Source organism: Aethalodelphis obliquidens, unplaced genomic scaffold (assembly GCF_003676395.1).
Source record: "Aethalodelphis obliquidens isolate GAN/ISIS:26980383/991018 unplaced genomic scaffold, ASM367639v1 scaffold22, whole genome shotgun sequence".
NCBI lineage: Eukaryota > Metazoa > Chordata > Mammalia > Artiodactyla > Delphinidae > Aethalodelphis > Aethalodelphis obliquidens.
This window is the reverse complement of record NW_020837966.1, coordinates 12,022,513-12,043,041: the sequence shown is the minus strand read 5'-3', so window position 1 is coordinate 12,043,041 and position 20,529 is coordinate 12,022,513. Positions and strand designations below refer to the sequence as shown.

Here is a 20,529-nt window from a genome sequence, read left to right as displayed (position 1 = left end):
TTGACCTGTGTTTGCACACATGAACTCAGAGACACAAGCAACTGATAAAACTGCTTCTGTCTGTGAGGAGTGGGTAGAAAACAGAGGAGTATGGGGGCCAGGGGGACTAGAACTTTTCACTGTATGCCTCTTTATATTCATGTTTCCTTTTTTAGCCAAGTGACTCTATTACCAATCTAAAAAATTAATTAGAAAAAGGAAAACCCAAACCACAAAACCTTTGACAGCCATCCCAACCCCTCCTTAGGGGAAGTGCAATAGTCATCCCCAGTCACAGCACACAAGCAGTGGACAGAGCTCACAGGAGCTTGCAATGCTCCAGAGGAAGACCTGGTCTACTTTCACTGCTGCCCAGAGACTCCACACACTGAAGATAACGTACTTCACTGCCAGGCTCAAATCGCACCTCCACTTATCCCGAAGTTAACCACAGTAACTCAAGGCTAAGGGGCTGAGAAGAGTGCTGCCGGGGCTCTTTGCAAAAGGGAGGACTTTCGGCTGAGCCAGTAGGATGGGACCTGGCCGACCTCAAGACCTTCCGTGAGTGCCTCAAAGATGCCACCTGAAGAAGAGCTCTCTTCCGGTTGAAAAGTGCCGAGCCACTCCCGGCAAATCTCAGGGGTGGCCTGCGCCAGGCTCCCCTCACTCCCCTGTCGGCAGCATTTACTCCCTCAAGCACCTGGCCTGGCACCTCTCTTCAAGTTCCTACCTGCCCCAGGCCCGTGTGCCAGCTCATCACTGAGTGGCCCGTCTGTCTCTACCGAATTGACTTTTTCAAAACCAAAGGTCACGTTAACAGAAAGAACAGTTTCCTCCTCAATGGGAGCAAGTGACGGATAAGGCAGTGAGCCTCTGACAGAACAGAGACAGACAGTGGAATCAACTTCAGGACCTGCTTCTTCAGAGGTTCAGAGCACAAGGAAGAAAACCTCTCCAACGCAAGCCATTAGGAACCGAAACTCTCTCAACCCAAACCACTGGCCATAAACCACTTAGCAACATAATGGGGATAAAAATTCTGAGGACCCTTCTAAACCCTTAGGAGTACATTAAACCCATAGTTCTGTGAGCTCAATGAGCTCTCCAGGTCCCACCAGTAAGAAGCTGAGATTTCATGCATTTTAAAGTTTTCTGATGTGAGGCCACCCCCCAAAGAATCCCAACAAACCATGGCCCAAGTCTGTCTGTGGTTCAGAACACTGTTCCTTCAGAAAGGTTCTTACCTAGGAAGAACCAGGAAGAAACGTGAAATAAAGCAGAGCAACACTGCTGCGGGGCTGGTCTTCACCGTGAACAAGTGCAAGTCCTATCAACGAGCATGGGGGTGGTTCTCTAGATTTTGGACTACCCAAGGTCTCTGACAACTCCCTCTGACTATATCAGGCAAGCAAAGCAGAGAGGCAAAAATAGATGTACTCGCAGAGTCCACTCAGGGAGGCACTAATAAATGACGCCCAAATGGAGGGTTTGGGATGACTAAGTATTATCGGACAGCCCCCTTTAGCAAAGCTCAGTGCTTCCCGAAGTAGGTTCCACCAAACGCTAGTCCCCAGGATGCTCCCCTAAAAGAGGTTCCCAGGTCAAAAGAGCCTGGGAGACAGTCCGCATTATACACGATATCCTCTGCTTTGAGAGTTACGACGGACCGTGCCTATTAAAGGCTTTGAGAAGTCCTGCAGTAACAAAAACTATTTTACTTTAGGAAAGGCTGAGCTAATAAACCTTTCGGGCCATGGAACTGTTCTTCCACTTAAAATCATGTTGGGGAAACGGCGTGCATAAGGCCACACGAGATGATCGCCTTACTTTCAACTGTAAACCAGAGCAAATGGCTCCTTTCCCTAAAGCCCTCAGCAGCTCCTCAGTGCCATCAATCAATTTCAGTGTCACCTGACCTCTCGGATCCCCTCTTGTTCCAGGAGCTTTCTTGCTCTTTCTCAAACAAGCCATGTTCTTTTCTGACTCAAGACCTTTGCACATACGGTTCTCCTTGCCTGGAACCCACTCCTCCCCGCCAGCCCCACGGCTGCTCTCTCTCATCCATTCATCTCAGTTCAAGGGCCCCTTAAGACAGGCTCTCCATGAATCCCTCCATCCTGTTATTTTCCCATCTCAGCTCTTAGGTGGGTGCAGACCCTGGCTCTACCTCTAACATTCTGTGTGACCTTGCTTCTCAGTTTCATTACCTGTAAAACAGGAATAATCCAGGCCACGTGACACAGCAAGGTGTGAAAACTGTACTTGCTAAGGTGCCTGGCCTACAGTAGTCTCAGTAAGCGCTACAGGTTATTAGCGTTTCTGTTCTCTCCCTTACGACAAGCTATGAGCTCTATGTTCTGTTGACTGGCTTTCGCATTTCTCCCTGACCTAGAATGTGAGCTCCGTCCATCTGGGAGTCCCTCGGCCTGAAACCCCAGCACCGAGAACAAGACACATTTGCTCCGAGAGTGAGTGGATGAATGATGAGGGCCCTTCCTCCAGAGCTGGTCAAAGGCCATGTGTTCATCTCAGAGACCACTACCTTCATTAAACCAGCCCCGTAAGAAACAAAGAGGATGCAGCCCTAACGCGCCACCCGCCCACAGAGGTGGGGGGACGGGCACTCACTTCCACAGCTGCGCGTTCAGATGCTTCTCCACCATGAGGTTGAGGGCGCAGCGAAGCCGGTTCCACCTGGAGTCAAACACGTAATAGCCTCTTCCAATCTGCCGGCTCCCGAATGTGCAAAACTGCAAGAGAGAGAGCACACGCTCGGACTCGCTAACTCCGAGGGCGTGCGGCCCGGGAAGAAGCGGCCAGGACAGACGGCGCTTACTGAGGACCGAGGGCTGTGAAGCACGAGTGTGACAACGCCTGGCCCTGAGTGTCATGGAAGAGAACGGAAAGAGCAGGAGACGCGCCCGACCGAGTGCATGCCGCCTCGGGGCGCCCTGCTCTGAGCTGCACTCGCACCTTGACCTCGCCCCACACGGACCGGAGGGCATGCCCAGGTCCCCGCCGCACCCCCCCCTGCAGTGCCCCGTCCCTGCGGCGTGGGGAGGGTTGGCGCGGGGGCGGATGTGGAACTTACAGATGCTGGCTGAGGATGATGACCTGAATAATGACAGTCCAGTTTTTCAACAGACTCTTCTTTGTCATCGCCTTCTCCCTCCTCACTGGACAACCGAGAAGCTGGCTCAGTGGCAGGCAGGGGAGGGTGTGGAGATTCATGGACTGGAGGAGGGTCAATGGGGGCACTCCCACCTTGCTGAGCAGGGCAGCCTGGAGGCCTTAGTGAGTAGAAAGTGCAGCACTGATCAGATCACATCACATGTATGGGAATCAGCCGCCTTAACTCAGATACAACAATGTCTCCAAAACCATCAGGGGAGGTCTGGGCTCCACCACTAGCACTAGGGACACAGATGCTGATCCGGGGGGCCTGGGAGTGAAGGGTCCTCTCTCCCGAACCGCGCGATGTCAAATGCAGCTGTCTGCCCAGTCTAACCAAAGTAACTTATAACCACTTCTCTATTCCACAGCCACCTGGTCCGCCTCCTATTCTCCCCAAAGAAGGCGAAATACATGTGGAGTTTGAGAGAATTCTTTCTTTGATTCCTCTTCAAATTTCACCTGGAACTGGGTGACTAAGGCAATCAATGAGGTAATTGGTAATGTGCTCGAAAATAACCTAAGAGGGACAGGAAGTGATAAAAGAAGGTAGCTTTACCATTTTATGTGGGTAATCTAGAGTGTGTAACTCAAGGACAGCAGTGTGCTTTTCCAACACACATAAAGGCCTGGTGTTTCTAGACTTAAGCCTATTTTTTAATAGATGGAAAAACTTTAATGAAATTGGTCAAAGAAAGGACTTGCAAAGGAATCGACAGCCTGGGCCTGGCCACATTCTCGGGCACCTCCTCTGATCACTCCTCCAACCGTGTTGTTCGGAAACCAGGGGGCCCACGTGGGGACAGGCTCACGGGCACGCTCAGGTTTCCAAGACGGAGGCACTTCCACCCCTCACAGGACCATTTCAAGAATCAGACACGTGAGGATAAAAGGTTAATTAAGCAAGAGCACCCAAGGGTTGGCACGTTGCTAAGCACAAGCCCTCGGCCCAGACTCAAAACCCTCGTTCTCTATGCCTTTCTTTTCCCCTTCTTTCTGGAAAGTGGGTACAAAGTCCTTTACTTCAACTGGGTTAAATACACAAGCACGCACACACATATATTCAGGCCACCATCACTGTCTCCAAGGGATGTGTCTAAGTTCTGACCTGCTGCTCACTACACAGCTCAAATGACTCCTACACGCTCAGGCCAGAGTCCCAAATGAATGAATGAAAAAACACGCTGTAAATGGATGCTGTAAAGACGCAGGCTGAACGCCTACCCCCAGCAAGAATCCCAACTGCTGTGTTTTGCAAGAAGCGAGATAAATGAATGGGAAATGGCTGCCAAAGCCATGTGAAATGTTCCCGTCACTAACTTGCAGGCAGAAACCGGGCCGCAGCCCTACTCAACAGGGTCAGGAGACACCGAACGCTGAGCAAGGGCAGAACAGATAATTCTAGCTTTACTCTGCTGCTTGCATTTGGCCACAAACAGTCCTGGTTGAAACTCAGTGATGAACGTTCTTTTTTCTTAAAGTAAAACCCCATTAGAGAAACATCTCTTCTCGCAGCGAGCCTGATGTCTGTCCTCGACATCACGATACACCAGGGCTCTACAGTCTGCACGTCTGTTCTCTGAAAGAGGGAGAGAGAGCTGTTGGACGGGGCTTACCTTGGAAGACTGGGGGTGTGAGGTTTAGGTTTACTAGCTACAAAAGGCTTTGATTCGGAAGGAATCACTCCGTGAGAGTTTTGGTGTGGCTCCTGTGAAGTTCTAGAAGGAGTGGGATGCGGGTCCCTGAGAGGCTGCGTTGGTTGCTGAGAGTCCGGATGGCGAATCGATTCCTTTTCCCTGGTTTTGTTTTTGTGCTCGGCTAACAACACATCGAATCGTTTTCTTCTACCCTGGACAGCCCTCCGCTGGGTTAAGGAATGTGTCTACAGACCAAAAACAACAACAACAAAAACAAACAACCAGAAATGGAGGAATCGCAGTCATCACTTTTTCTGCCATACATCCAAAAACACCAGTGCCAATGAAACAGCAATTCGGAGCATTAGCTTAATCAGAGGCTGCTCAGCATCTGACAGGCTAAAAATCTTGAGTATGATTTTTTTTTTTCCTAATAGTTAGAAGCAGATATTCCAGCCTCCAAATGTGTAAGAACCTGGTGATGTTATTTCCACCAGAAGAAAGAAGAAATGTTAAATAACCATGCCACCAGGTATGTAACCGAGGGGCAAACAGTAGATACAAACAGGTAACAGGTCGTCGTGTTTTGTGCGACAGGAACTATTCATTGATCGGAGCTGTTACCAACTCCGCTAGAAAAGCCCCCTTTGGGCCATTTAGAGTTTTAAACGTTAACAGGGGAGAAGCACTTATTCCATAAAATACGTATCACAAAGTCTTCTTTCACTAACTGCCAGAGAGTAAAAATTAAACACAACTGTTTCTTTCTTCCTGTGACAATGCCATACAGAGAGAAAGGGGCTCACAGCATCCTGGAGACAGGCCGAGGGAGACCTGGGGGGATTAAAGAGTAGGAGGCCAAAAGAAGACAGGCTGTGCACAGGAGAAGACGCAAACCAGCATCTGAGTCCCTATCGAGAGACACTCCCTATGGGAATCAAGAAAACGGGATAGGATTTTTGGATCCAGAGACGATGTCTAACCTCAGAATTTAAAAATGGTCACATTCTTTTTATTGGAGTATAACTGCTTTACAATGTTGTGTTAGTTTCTGCTGTACAATGAAGTGAATCAGCTATATGTACACCTAGATCCCCTCCCTCTTGGACCTCCCCAAAACGGTCATTGTTGAGAAATGTGAAATTACTCGAGAAGAAGAATGGTCAAGTAAACCTGACCACTCCATACTGCTTAGGGCCTCCATCTGTAAAGAAAAAAATGCAAGGAGCCGCTAACCACAGCAGCGCCAAATCACACCTCCCAAATATGCGTTCATCTACATAAATCCTTCCCTCTTCTATGTTACAACAATACTACAAATGATACTTTCTGTGTGTTCATTATACACACATTATACAAATGTATTGCTCTACAGGCTTACATTTTCGCTACAATTTAAGGGATTTTAAGGGGAGTTAGGCTTCTAATTCTCTTTTGCGGTTCAATAACAACCTACGTCCGTACCACATACACTGCAAACTATGTTCGCCCAAAATCTAACCTGGCACAGATAGTTAGAATACTGTGTTGAGGTTCTTTTTAAGATTTTACTTGGTTTTCTTTAATATGTAATATATCCACAAGAAAGTAACCCTAAATGAAGACAAGGACCTTTGCTTTGTTCAGTGCTGTACCAACACCTAGTACAGCACCTGGCACGCCATAAACGCTTCAAACAAAAACCAGATAAAAATAATGGCCCCCAATACATGTTGAATGAACAAACAAATATACAACATCACTGGGGGTCCACCTGCCTGTCTCTCCAGACAGATGACACAGAAGCCTCTCCTCACCTTTGCGTGTCCCCTGGTGCTTAGAAGACGCGGAAAGACCAAGTGAAGAAAGTAGGCAGAGACGATCAGTATTTTCCCAGCTTGGTTTGAAGAGAACATAGCATTTGCCCTGAGCTCTGAAGAACCTTCCAGCCGCAACCCTGATGCCCGCTCCTCCCCATCAGAACTCTGTGGGGGGCTGCCCAAGGCTCGCAGGATAAAGAGCAGCTGTACGAGGCCCGGGGCACCCCCGCCCCCTGCTCCTCTGGCACCAGGTGCCGCCTCCGCCTCCTGGCTGCCTTTCACACCCTAAGCTGTTTGTCCTGCCCCGTCCCAGAGCCTTCACAAAGCCTGTCTCCTCTGCCTCTCCCACCCCTTTCTGCCCAGACAAATCATATGGATTTCAGCCCAGTATTCCCACAGCAAAGGAGCCTTCCCTGACTCAGTTCCCCTAGTGAAGGCTGTCATTACACAGGCCTCTCTTTTTTTATTACCCCTCAGTGGTAACTTTTACAGTTACTTGAGTCATTACCAAGTTAATCTTCATCTCTTCCATTAGACTGTAAGCCCCAAAAGGGCAGGAGCCACGCCTTGATTTTGTTCAAGCCTGTATCCTCTGAGGCCCAGAAGGAGGTCTGTGCCCGCAGATGTGTGCAGTAAATGCTCCTACCCTGAGAGGAACCCACATCTACTTGCATGGAAGGCACAGAGGACACAGAACAGAACACTGGACAGATGAGGAAGTGAGGAGGGGACAGTGAGGGTGGCAGGCAGACGACAGAGGGACAGGAGTGGGCAGCAGCAGATGCCCTGACAGCTGAGAGAACGGACAACGTCCTCAGTCTAAGACAGGAGAGATCTGGGCAGCAGCGTGGGGGACATTCAGCTGGGTCCTTTGACACGCAAGACCCGCCGCTTGCATGTCAAGCATTCCAGTGTGTTTACTGGCCCACCGCTGAATGGATTCGGGCCGCAACAGAGGCAAGCAGAGGGAGAAGCACTGACAAACAGAACACGGGAAGAAAGTAAGGGTGTTCTGTGCAAGTGCAGGCCAGCCACAATGCTGCATGTTCTGCCAGCTCTATGCCGAACTCACGGCATGCCTGGATGGAGATGCATACTAATGCAAAGACAGGCTTAGCACCCTGCTACAGATGGTAATGACACCCTTAACAGGACACATGGAGAGCATACACGACTTAAAAAGGAAGATGCGAGAAAAATGCAGGATCGACACAAAGCCAATGAAGGTTCAGGAAGAAGGCTGGTCAAATTCCTTGCGGATTCGGAGTTGATAAAGCTTTTGGTTCACCAGCATGCCTCACAGACGATTAAAAAAGAGCACCCTGGGTAAAGCTAGCATCCTTCATTGACCACACGTGTCACAATACTGAGAAATCTATGTTTCTGAGAGCCAGGCAGGCAGGAAGAGAGCAGAGAGGGGTTGGCAGTGTGACATGGCGTGGAGCAGGGCTGAGGCACACACTCACAAGTTCCCTCAGTGGCAGCTGAACAGGACATGATTCTACAGAGCTCAACTGGCTACCGTCAAACAACACACCACTCAATGTGTTCAGTTAATATTATATAAAACAAAGCAATCTGTCCTGAGGAGTTTTTAACCTAGAGATTCAATGGTGCAACTGGAGTGGGGATGACCATCTACCTCTGAAATAAAATGCAAAATTCAGAATACATATGTGTATATATGTCTTCCTCTGGGAAGAGAATCCATAATTCTTTAAAAATTAGGTATTTAAAGGTGCTTTTGACCAACCTAGTTCCTCACAAGATTCAGTACCATTGTTGCAAGATAAAATCCACACGCTAAAATTAAATTAGAAATTGAAATTAAAATAAGAACTACCGAGAAATAACATTTCCCGTTTCTGAAGATTTTAACATTCCTCTACTGTTTAGGGCTGGAGTGGAGTCTGAATTTCTTTATTCAAACATAATCTTTGGTAAAACTTAAAATAATACATCAAAAATTTTATTAATTTTTAGAGAACAACACTAATTTTTATAATTTTTAACCTCCTCCTCCAAACAAGTGTTTTAAAATTACTTCAAGGCAATGATTCTTAATACTTTTTGAACCCTTCTGCACGGTGGCTGGGGACATAAGCATATATGCTCATTTATGAAGGGGGTCTACTGAAGCCAGAGGCCACCCCCATGTTAACCCTTATTTTATAGCAAATATACCGCCTTCTCACTAGCATACTGGCATTTCAAAGGAAAACTCAGGATAGAAAGGGGGAATCTTTACATTTTCCTGGGTTTTACATATACATTAGATTATGTGGTACCTAGCATTTTTTTTAGAACTAAAAAAATAAAGCTATCTCAAAGTCACAGATATTTTTAAAGTAGCTGTAAAACTGAAGAACCAGAGATAACACAAACATTTTAAGAATATTCACATATATGCAAAGGAAATGTCTGGACTCATTCCAAGTCAGTACAATTTAAACCACAGTAAAGGGGAGCCTCTCAAATTAAATTTCTATGAGGAAATATTAAAAGGCTTTGAAAATAACAGATTGATTAGGGAAAAAACACCATTCCCCTGCATACAGTAAGGCTCACTGAAGGCAAAACCCCTCTTAAGATAGCAGTTTATAACAACAGGCTCCACGTTTTCTGAACTTGAGGCATTCTTCATCAAAACGGAGTCATTCCCTCACTTAAAAATTCAGAACAACCCTCAGAACAGATGCCCTGTGAGTGAGAGACGCTTGGGGCACAGTGCTGTGCAGCCCAGGTCCCCAAGCTTCCTGGAGCATCGGGCTCTGCCCAGGAGCCCCCCTACCTTGCATGTCAAAGATCGGGTGCAGGGCTTCTTGGTGTCGAGATCGATGACCCCACAGTGGATGTCAGGATCAAACTCCCTTTCTGTCAAAAGCACACAGACATTACAATGTCAAACGCTGCTTCATTTATTTTGAAAATAAGAAAATAGGAGAAATCTGAGATTCTCCTATCTCAGACTAATTATAACTTGAAGAAAATCTACCACATTATCAATAAATATAAAATACACAATGTACGAGCGCCACAAAAAAGCCATGACATCTCTAAGAGAGTGGGGACTTTCGCCACCAGATGACAGGAAAGAGACTGTTTAAGCCAGCATTATTCATTACTCCATTTAGGAATACACCACTAGAAAGCTACTTTTACGTCACCTACCTACACGCGTGCACTTTAAAACCAAGAATGAAGAGCTCGAAGACACTACTTAAGGAACTTCATCCTTAAGCTGAAGTTGGCCAGTTTTAAAAAAAGGACTTACAGATAACGGTTGATTTGCTCTCCCAGGAATGCCCAATTAATACAGAAAGGAATACTGAGAGAAAATGTGAAGTTACCTGATAATCTCTTATTTAAAAATTTCCTGTTATTGGAGTTATCTTCTGACTTCTTTTCCAGCGTAGGCGGTGCAGGAAGCCCTTTGCCATTCAGAATCTGTCCAGGCGAAGGCAAGGTTGGCTTTGGTATTGAGGGGCAGTTAAGGCCAGGCTTGACTGAGGAACTCACAGCAGCAGGACAGGCTGGCCCTACCGCAGATTTCAGTAGTGTGCCATCCATCTTCGGAGGAATCTTTTCCACTTTGACAGAGGGCGTCATGCTGTCGTAGGGGGAAGTGAGAACACCAGCACCTGAGTGCCCCAGCAGCCCAGGGTGACTGGTGAGCCAGAGGGACGAGGGCAGAGCCTGGGTCTACCTGTGCACCGCGCAGAGCTAGGCTCCCAAAGGTACATTACGAAAATTTGTTAGGGCTGCGCAGAAAACTCAGTAAGACTTTTACTCAGTCTGTAAGCCCTTCTGGAGAGGCAGAAAGCTCCAGAGGAACCATCAAATTTACCTGGTCTATCGTCATTCCCGTTACCCAATGTAATTCCTGCAAGAAGCAAAATATGAAAAGGTCTAAAAGGACCAAAGACTACTGCAGGACCTTTAGAGGATATCTTTCGAGAGCTGTCATTTTTAAGAAATGATCCATCAAGTAAAATGAGTGAGCAGAGAAAAGAACAACTGAAATTAGAGAACATTTCCAAGAAATGTCACTAAGGACTTGGAAGAACTCAAATGTGCCTAACAATGTATCTCCAAGAAGAGGCTCTCTGCCTCTGTCAATGAGGAAGACCAATGTTTAATTAGGATACGATGTGTCAGTGAAGTGGTAATTCTCCAGTCCCTGAAAAAGGTTTCTCTATAGGAGCCTGGAATCTTAGTGCCTGACACTCAGCTGGTGAGCACTGAATACCTGTATCGCTAACCAAGAACTGACTTTTTTCTGGAATCTTACTGATACTGTCATTTGGGTGGCAAATGTTGGTACGAAGCTAACAGTTAGCCTGGTCCCCGTCTAGAGCCCAGCTACAAATAAAGAAGATTTGGACTGATGAGGTTTTATACACTTTGCCCAGTGGCGTCGGTGCTCTAACAGCTGGTAGGCGGGCGAATGGCTTACACACTGTACTGGCATTTTCTTTGGCGCTCTGACAGCTCCAGGAATGAAAGCCAAGCTTCCTGTACTTGTACTTCTGACAGATGAGCAGAGGCTGCGGGCTTAACAACCAGGACAAATAGCACCAAACAGCTGTACCTGGAACAGCCCGAGAGCAGCAGAGACACTGCAAGATGCCACGGCCTCTCCCAGCTGGCAGGGTCCGTGCGCAAGAGCAGGTGCTGGCCGTTGCCCGAAGATTAACCAGGTTATCAGACCTTGGGACTGCGATGTGTGGCATACCCTCCGAAAGGGAGGCAGGCCAGGGAAAAGCCACCTGCCACCAAGGCCGAAGCATGCCGTGATGGGGCAAGATATATTTCCACGGGAGTGCACGGCTGCTCCCTCATGTCACCCACAAAGAGCCTGCCAGCCTACAGGCCCACCAGGGAAGCTCGTCAAGGCCTTGCCTGGTGGTGTGAACTTCTTCCAGTCTCCCCTCATCAGGGCTTGGATGTGAACCCAAGACTGGGGGTGGGAGGAAGCACTGCTTCCCTATTTGCTGTGCAGGCCCCAGAAAATCCTAGAACAGCTTCTGGGGATCTCTTCACCTTTTTATTCCTACTGTCATCCTCAGCGGCGGCACCAGCATCCGTTCCTTTAAGGTCTCCTGTGGGCCGGACACTAGCCAGGTGCTTGAGTCTAATACATGAATCCTGCCACCCCCACTAACCCTGCACAGGGGCCGTTATCTCAGACTCTGAGATAAACAGGGCCTTGGCCAGGCCCCTCAGCTAGGAAATGATAGAGGCGGGATTTGAACCCCAGGCCTGTTTGACCTGAGGGGCCCGTGGCTAAAGTTCTTCAATCTTATCACGCTTCCCTCTCCTTACCCAGAAAATGGAGATAACAGCAATACCTATTTCAAAGGGTTGTTGTGATAAGTAAATGACAATACACTTAGCTAAATTTCAATAGCTGGCACACAAGAAAGGATCAATAGATAAGTATTATTATTGCTATTATGACTCTATAAAGTGTCCCAAGGTATAATAGGGAAACAAAAAGAAACAACAACATATATTTGAATTTTCCCCAAAGTGGGCTCTCTTTCACATTATGCACATACACTCTCAGATGCTACTCGTGTACACAGTTCCACTTCTGGCAGGTGAGCTTTAAGAACCCTCTGGGCCATACTCACATTCTACCATGGGGGACTCTATTTTGCTGAATGGGATGCATTGGCCTGTTCCCCCTGAGCTGCAGTTTCTCTTTGGGCGATTTCAACAACTTGGAACTTAACGAGGATGCACTTAGAACACCTCCACTGGAAGAACGGCTGCTTCCACTTCCACTGCCTCCTTTGCTTTTGGACAGAGAAGGGAAGAAGGAAAATACTGAAGTGGGAGGAACGGCCAAAGAAGGCTTGCTGGATGAGCTATGTCTTCTTTCTGAAAAGGAACACAAAAAGGGCGGGGGGTGGGGGGGGGGAAAGACACTGTTTCAGGCAAGTCTCCAATGGAACCCTGCGGGAGTCCCCGGAAATCAACACATTTAGGTTCAAATACGTGTCACTAAGTGAAAATATATTAAACTCAGCAGCTTTCAGAAATGGCTTATCTAGACCCCACAGACTTATTCTGGATTCTAGGAACTGGTCCTTCTGCTTAGGAAACGTCTCGGCCTGAAGAGGTTTATCATACATAGACAACCATTAGGAAACAGACATTCTAACCCTGAGAAGAGTGGGTTTTGCATTTTAGAAATGAACCTCACTGCAACTTGTAGTCAGAGAGGGGAAAAGTATTCATTCATCTGCAGAGCTCTGCTAATTGCCACTGCACGGAATTCTTTCTTCCTTTCTAGCGTAGTACCTCTCCAATTTTCAAAACAGCAAAATGTTAAGAAACAAGTTGTACCTTAATTTTTTTTTTTTTGTCACTACCCACCAGTATATGACACCAAATAAGAATGTTTCTAGGGTTATCTTATCGTTCCCTAAGAATCTGTGCTGAAATTTTCCAGTGAATCACTTCACTCCCCACTCCCAACGCCCCCCCCCCCTTTTAAATAATCTCACTTGACTACAGATGGCACAGCTCTTGTTCACACCATAGGATGCCAAAGGCGCAAGACAAAAATACCACAAATAGCTAAGCCTGCTTTTTATACCAGGAAGTAATTCATGGTTAAGTAAGGACTACTCAGGCTTAACTGAAAGTAAGTCTATCCACTAGAGAATCAGGTTTTCTCAGAGTAAGGCAACCCACACTAAATAAATCGAGAGCTGTTGAAGAATGTTACCATCGGAAACAAGTAAATTACTTAGTAACTTTATCTACTTAAGTACCTCAAGCTGGTAGCTTCAGTAGTTGCCTTTAGTTGAACTTGTAATTTAAAACACGTTTGCTTTACTCTTAAGTTTTAAAATGTATGTGATCCAACATTTATTTATCACAATATGGAAGCTATATGAGTATTTTTTAAATTAAGCATATTAGAATCAATTTGACTACAACCATCATGTAAAGGATTTATTTCCAAAGGTCCTTTTAAATCAGTCCTGAGACTCTCTGTGAAGCTGTGCTGACTTATTCCCAGGAGGGCAATAGCTCAATGACGCTGTATGAGGTACTAAAGAGCCTGCTCTACACCAGGACAAAATCATTATGCTATCTACAGGCAGAATTCAAATTCTCCAACTAGACCACACAAAGGCTACAAGCAGGTTAGGAAGGCTAAACTGATAGTAATTTATAAGTGCCTGCTGCTTCCCCCCACCCCCGCCAGATATGAAAGTAGTGTGTAAGGGAGGGAAAGCTAAAATAACAAGTTTAATAATTTCCCAAATTTGGCACCTGAGGTTTTCTTTAAAAAAAATTAGTTTCCTTCTCTTCCGTGATCCCAAAACACTCTGAATATACTTTCAAGCATCAGCACTTGTCAGCCAGGACTGTAAAAATCTGTCTCCCGTTCTGCCGACTCCCTTGGATGGTGGAGCTTCCTGTCTCGGTCATCTGCCCCGACAGCGTGGCACAGAGTAGGCCTTCAATTAACATTTGCCCGACTGGTATGGCTCTTCTTATGAAGACAGTGATTTTCAAATGGTCCTAGAGCAGTGGTTCTCAACCTTGGCTACACATCGGCATAATCTAATGAGCTTAAAAAATACTGATGCCTCAGTCCCACCTTCAAAGATTCTGATTCTGATTTTTCTGTGGCCTGGGCATCCAGACTTTTACAAACTCTTCTGTGTGATTCCACTGCGCAGTCAATGGTGAGAGCCTACCCTAGACGAGGCTAATGCCTCAAGAACCATTAACCACAGCTGAGTAAATTACCATCTCTATGGCACTGAGAACACTGCCGGGCACGTGGCACTATATACCAGGGTTTGTTAAATGAAGCTCACCGCTACTACTTGTCCTCAACTAGTGTTTTCCAAACTTCCCTCAACTGCAAACTATTTTCATCATTCTTACCAAAGACACATAAAATACTATTTTTTACTCAACACTTTTATTCAAATTATCAACTCTACTGTTCCTTCCTCCTCCTCAATCTAATACTCACCAGTCTTTCACAGGGACAGCATTGGTATTTTGGACACAACAATCCTTGTACAGGATTTCAGGGTGGTTAGAATTCCTGTCCCCCAGCCCTTAATCACCAGCAAGTAGTGCCCCTCTATCAGGGGCAACCTGAAACTACCCCCAATCTGTTTTCAGATGGCCCAACTTTGTGAAGCAGGGTACCATACCACTCTCAGTGTTTTCCAGAACTCTTATTGTTTTCCAAAACAATAGCATCTATAAAACAACAGGTTTCAAAAGTGTGTAATATATATCTCTGATATACATTAAAATTATTAAATATTTAAATTAAAATGTTCAGCCACAAAAATCACCCCCAGTGGCAGTGTACTAAAGGAATAATTACCATGTCTGTGGTACAAAGAGGGGGAAAAATTCCAACCAAAACTTTGACTTCTAGGAAATACACTCTTTTTACTATTTGGGGGGTATCAGAATTCTCAAGCAGGTGTCTCAGAGTAAAAGTGATATATCTTCTCTGATATCAAATGATGTAAAGAAAATTCTCAATCGAATTAAACATAGTTCACTGTAATGCTTGTTTTGAAAACGTAAACTTATTCCGAAGTCACTGATCTACTAAGGAACAATTTGAGCAAAAAGAATTTTTGTATTTCCTTCTGCAAGATTTCATCGGCAAGAAGCACTAGGTAAATGCAGAAAACGACACCTGGCTAAACTGAGCCACGTGGGAATAAAAGCTCACACCCTCAGCCTGCCCAGCCACCCCCCCCGCCCCGCCCCCAAACATCCACCATCCACCTCAGTTCACCATGGACCTTAGGAGCCACACCATCCACACAGCTGGTGCTACACCTTTTCCTCGATATCAGATAATCTTCCTTCCACCACTTCACAATAGCTTACAAACTGAAACCCTTCCAACACCTACCTGCAACAGCACATGTCAGCTTGTTTTCAAGGAAAACTGTCATGTTAGAATGAATATTTATGTATTTTTTAAACCATTTAATACACATAAAACTGTGCTACCATTCTTGTTAGGTTCCTATCTTTTTCTGGGTGTCACTGATAAAGTTTTGGGTGTTGTACCCATTATCCCATTTTTCTAATGAGTCTCCTATGGTTTTTATTACGTCATTTTGCATAATGCAGTAATTTCTTAGGAATGTGTGCTGTCTTATGGCAGAACTGGCTGCAACTTCCAGTCTGCCCTTTCAATTTTTTCTTTCTTTTTTTTTTTAGCTGCACCGAGTGGCATGTGGGATCTTAGTTCCCTGACCAAGGATCGAACCAGAGCCCCCTGAAGTGCAAGCGCGGAGTCCTAACCACTGGGCCACCAGGGAAGTCCCTGTCCTTTCAATTTTCTATCCCCATCATAGTCCACTTTCCCTGTTTTCTTCTGTTAATGCTTTTTTTTTTCCTGAGTTGTCTATTAACTCTTTGATATGGGATTTTGCATTAGAAAATCAAGAGTGAAAGCTTTCTAACATTAAAGGTCAGCTGATATATCAATAACATTTCAGAAAAGTTGTACTTTCTACTGCAACAATAAAAGCTATTTAAAAACTAAGAATGGCAATCCATCATGTGAACTTCTTTCATTCACTAGAACTTGAAACAGACTGCGTGCGTGCGTGCGTGTAACTGTGATTCTGGCTGAAAAGTGCCAGCTCAAATCCCTGTCATGCTGCTGAATTAAGTTGTTCCTTCACATCATGGTCTGGTAACTCATTCTCTGGAAAGGGTGGCATTTGGCTTTCCCTTCACGAGAAAGCAAAGAAGAAAACACAAATTAAATTATAGTTGAGTTGGACTCTCCCCAACCTTTCACACTGGGCCCCTATTTTTCTTAAGATTTTAAACTGGGCTTCCAGTTTTAAAAAAGTGTTTGTTTCCAGATCAAAAGGGAAACGGGCAAGTTATGGGTAGGGTTAGGGACCTTATATTAAGTGGACAAACTGGTGGCCAGATGCTAAGCATAACTGAAGTGTGGTTTGGTGAGGAGTCCAAGTTGAGTTTTCAAAGCACTCCTCTCTCCAGGGTCTGGCACCAGCCCAGAGAAAGCACACTCTGTCCCTGAATGAGCAGGGCACTGTGAATGGCTCCAGCAAGCAGGAGAGACAGGCAGACCAACAGACAGACAAACACAGATACAGTGAAAAGACAGAGCAGAGACAGAAGGACAGACACGGGTGAGTGTGCGGTGTATGTGTGGCAGTGCTGGGGTTGGGGGCGGGGGGGACCACAGAGACAGATCTGGAAACAGAGACCGGGAGAAAGAGACAGAGCAAGAGATGGATGCATCGGGCTTTCTTCCCTTGTGGCTTGAGCATGTGATACCACTGCAGGCAAGGGTAGGATTCCGAGGTGGCCAGGGGAGAGGACAGCTTTCAGTCTTCCAAAATAGAAAGCAACCAAGAACACTGGGCTTATAATTGTGGATTCATGCTGAGGTTTAAATATATATATATGTAAGTGTTGACACCTAGGTACAAACCAAAAAGGAGTTCAAAGCAAATAATTAGATCTTTTAAAGGCATATACATTGCTTTGAAATAAAAAACTAAAGATAACTTATATAACGTGTAAGTGTCAAAGTTAGGACACAAACCTAAAATGCAGTCAAAAGCACACTGTCACTTCAAATCATTCATGCTTGAAAAAAATCTAGAAAAATATTTGTCAAACTTTTTTTAAGTGGTTATCCCTGGGACTGTAGGTCTATTTTTGAAAAACTTCTGCACAATGTTTAATTTTTCTACAACAAATATGGTTTACTTGCTTATTAAATACATACTTTTAAAAGAGAGAGATCATTTGGTGTTCTGGCCTCAATTTCACACATGCCAAAATAATGCAAGGCCTATTATCACTCGGGAGCATAGAATCAATTTGTCCCACACTCAATGATCATCACACAAGAGCAGGCAGAATGGCTAACAGCTCAGAAAAGCCCACAAAACTGTTTTTACTCCAAGCCCTTTTCTGGTATCTTATTAAGTAAGCCTTTTGCTAATCTTTTATGATCCCAGCAACTGATTAATGGAAAGTCTCACCTGCAACAACAGCAGCCACTACCATTAGTGGGCGGAAACCACCCATCAGGCACCATGCTACGAAACTTATAGGGATTGCCTCATTTAGTCCTAACCATCTTCCTACAGAGCAGATATTGCCATGATCCCCACTTTCCAGATGAGAAGGCCAAGGATTTAAAGGACTCAGGTCAGTCGCCAACATCACCCAGCTAGCGAAGAGGCAGGATCAGGATGCAACCCCAGGCAGGGTGACTCTAGTGCCCAGGCGGGACCACATGACAGTCCACCTTAAGCGGTGTCATTAGCAGGCCACAATGCATGGTCCAAAGGCAGGCAGAGGGGTGATGGTAAGGGTTGCGGCATATGTCATCTTTCCAAGCGCTCCGCAAATGCAGGCTATTAGCACAAAGGGCGGCACAGTTGGAACATACAAGTTTAAGACAGAGTTTTGGTAAATTTGGGGTGGGGATCCAGAATCTGTTTAAGGGAAACCCAGGCTGTTGTGGATTTAATCTTCCTATTTTGGAAGTTGCTATCCTAAAGATTAGCTATGGGTGTCAGCCAGTGTTGCATTTGTTTCTTTTCCCGCAGGGAAACATTAAAGATGGTTTGAAGAGTGAATTTTGGTACAAAGTGCCAGTCAGAGCTGTCTTTCTGGCTTGGCTAAAAAGAATCACTTAGAAAGTTCCCAGATGGATATGCTCTACAAAGAACCCATGAGGAGGAGCAGTTATACCTGTTCTATACCTATAACAGAAATACCTGTTCTATAGGATTAGGCTGGCCGGCCCCCACAGACCAACACCATTATGCATGCTTGCAGTCACGCCCTGGTCCTGGTTGCCTTCCCAGCAGAGGCTGTTGGGCACAGTCTTGATTAACTAACCAGCTTGAATAGAATCCAAAGTAGAACCAAAAAACTTAAAAAAAAAAAAAAAGATCACGTGAAGGGGCAAGAACGCTGGAGTCAGACACATGTGGGTTCAAACCCTTGTTCTGTCACTAACTAGCTGGGTGACGCTGGGAAAAGACCTGACTCTATCTACTTTGGCAGACTCTTCATCTGTCAATCCTACCCTGCAGGGCTGTTGGGATTAAGTAACAGAGTTGTAAAGCCTGCAGCCCAGGGCTGACTGTGGACCAGGTACTGGGAACTCCAGAGGAAGTAAGAGGCCCCCTGTTAGTCCAGGTAATGCCAGTTACAGACTCAAGTGAGAAGGGCCAAGCAGACAGAAATCAGTGAAGAACAAACCAAAACCACTTACTCTACCTTCCCCAGCGTGGTAGAGACTTAGTTTATAGATTTACTTTACATGTCAGTCCAGGAAGATACTAAGCTCTTCTCAATCAAGAGCTCGGAAGAACAACGTTTAGAATTCATTAAAAATGAATAAGGAGGGGCTTCCCTGGTGGGGCAGTGGTTGAGAGTCCGCCTGCCGATGCAGGGGACACGGGTTCGTGCCCCGGTCCGGGAGGATTCCACATGCCGCAGAGCGGCTAGGCCTGTGAACCATGGCCGCTGAGCCTGCACGTCCGGAGCCTGTGCTCCGCAACAGGAGAGGCCACAACAGTGAGAGGCCCGCGTACCGCAAAATAAATAAAAATAAAAAAATGAATAGGGCTTCCCTGGTGGTGCAGTGGTTAAGAATCTGCCTGCCAATGCAGGGGACATGGGTTCAAGCCCTGGTCCGGGAAGATCCCACATGCCGCGGAGCAACGAAGCCCGTGCGCCACAACTACTGAGCCTGCGCTCCAGAGCCCATGAGCCACAACTACTGAAGCCCAGAGCCCGTGCTCCGCAACAAGAGAAGTCACCGCAGTGAGAAGCCCACGCACCGCAACGAACAGCAGCCCCCGCTCACCACACTAGAGAAAGCCCGCGTGCATCAACACAGCCAAAAATTTTAAAAATAAATTTAAAAAAAATGAATAAATTCACACACCAACCAAAAAAGATGCTCATTCAAACTAAAGTTATTTTATAAGTAAAAAGTTGGCTCATTTTCCTGACAGAACTGAGTCACTTAGGAAGAACTGCAGGTGAAAAGGAAGAAAGTGAAGATCAAGTTTATGGATCCAAGGGTGGCAATTTCATGTGGATTATCAAAGCAATGATTCCTAAAACTCACAATTTTTTCTCTAAATGAAACTCACACTTTTGGATAGATTTGGTCAGGTAAGGTTAAATAGAGTGCATACTCTGTTACAGAAAATGCTCTCTATAACTGCTCCCATTTAAAGCAAGGATTTTTAATAATCAAGCTTACACATAGCTATAAAATGTAAAACACAGTAAACATATAGAGCTCCTTTGGCCAGGCACAGCAATTAATAATTACATATACCAAAAGCTCAGTTTAGAAACGCTGGGTCATTCATTAAGCAGCCCTTTCAAAAAACTAATCGAATTGTTTACTTTGACATCCAGGTTGAAAATAACTGCTATGTACTATTACCCAGCTCCCGGTTAACCCAAAGTAGCCATCATAGTTCAGTTTCAGGCCACCAAACACAACTCATGAGGCATCATCTGTCTTTCACAAGGATTATGACCCACTATGAAACATCTAAGATCAGGGCCTGAGGCAGACTATATATCAAAACTGCATATGTGTGTGTGTGTGTGTGTATATATATATATAATATACATAAAATTCAGTGACTGACCAGGCATACCCAATTCAGCATTATCCTAAGCAGTATCTGTGAAACCACACTTTGGGTGGACACATCTATTTTTTTTCTTAATAACTATTACAAAAAAATCCTTGGGGCTCCCCTGGTGGCGCGGTGGTTGAGAGTCCACCTGCCGATGCAGGGGACGCGGGTTCGTGCCCCGGGCCGGGAAGATCCCACATGCCGCGGAGCGGCTGGGCCCGTGGGCCGTGGCCGCTGAGCCTGCGCGTCCGGAGC

General features: G+C 45.8%; 1 protein-coding gene across 1 annotated transcript in view; it reads right to left on the bottom strand.

Moving 5' to 3' along the window:
* Positions 1-20,529, bottom strand: part of ATXN7 (ataxin 7) — a 129,399-nt gene that overhangs the window by 9,256 nt on the left and 99,614 nt on the right. Inside the window, 6 exon segments of the mRNA XM_027121307.1 lie at positions 2,608-2,729; positions 3,071-3,269; positions 4,767-5,032; positions 9,378-9,460; positions 9,937-10,196; positions 12,223-12,472. Of these exon segments, the coding sequence (XP_026977108.1) occupies positions 2,608-2,729; positions 3,071-3,269; positions 4,767-5,032; positions 9,378-9,460; positions 9,937-10,196; positions 12,223-12,472 (1,180 nt within the window).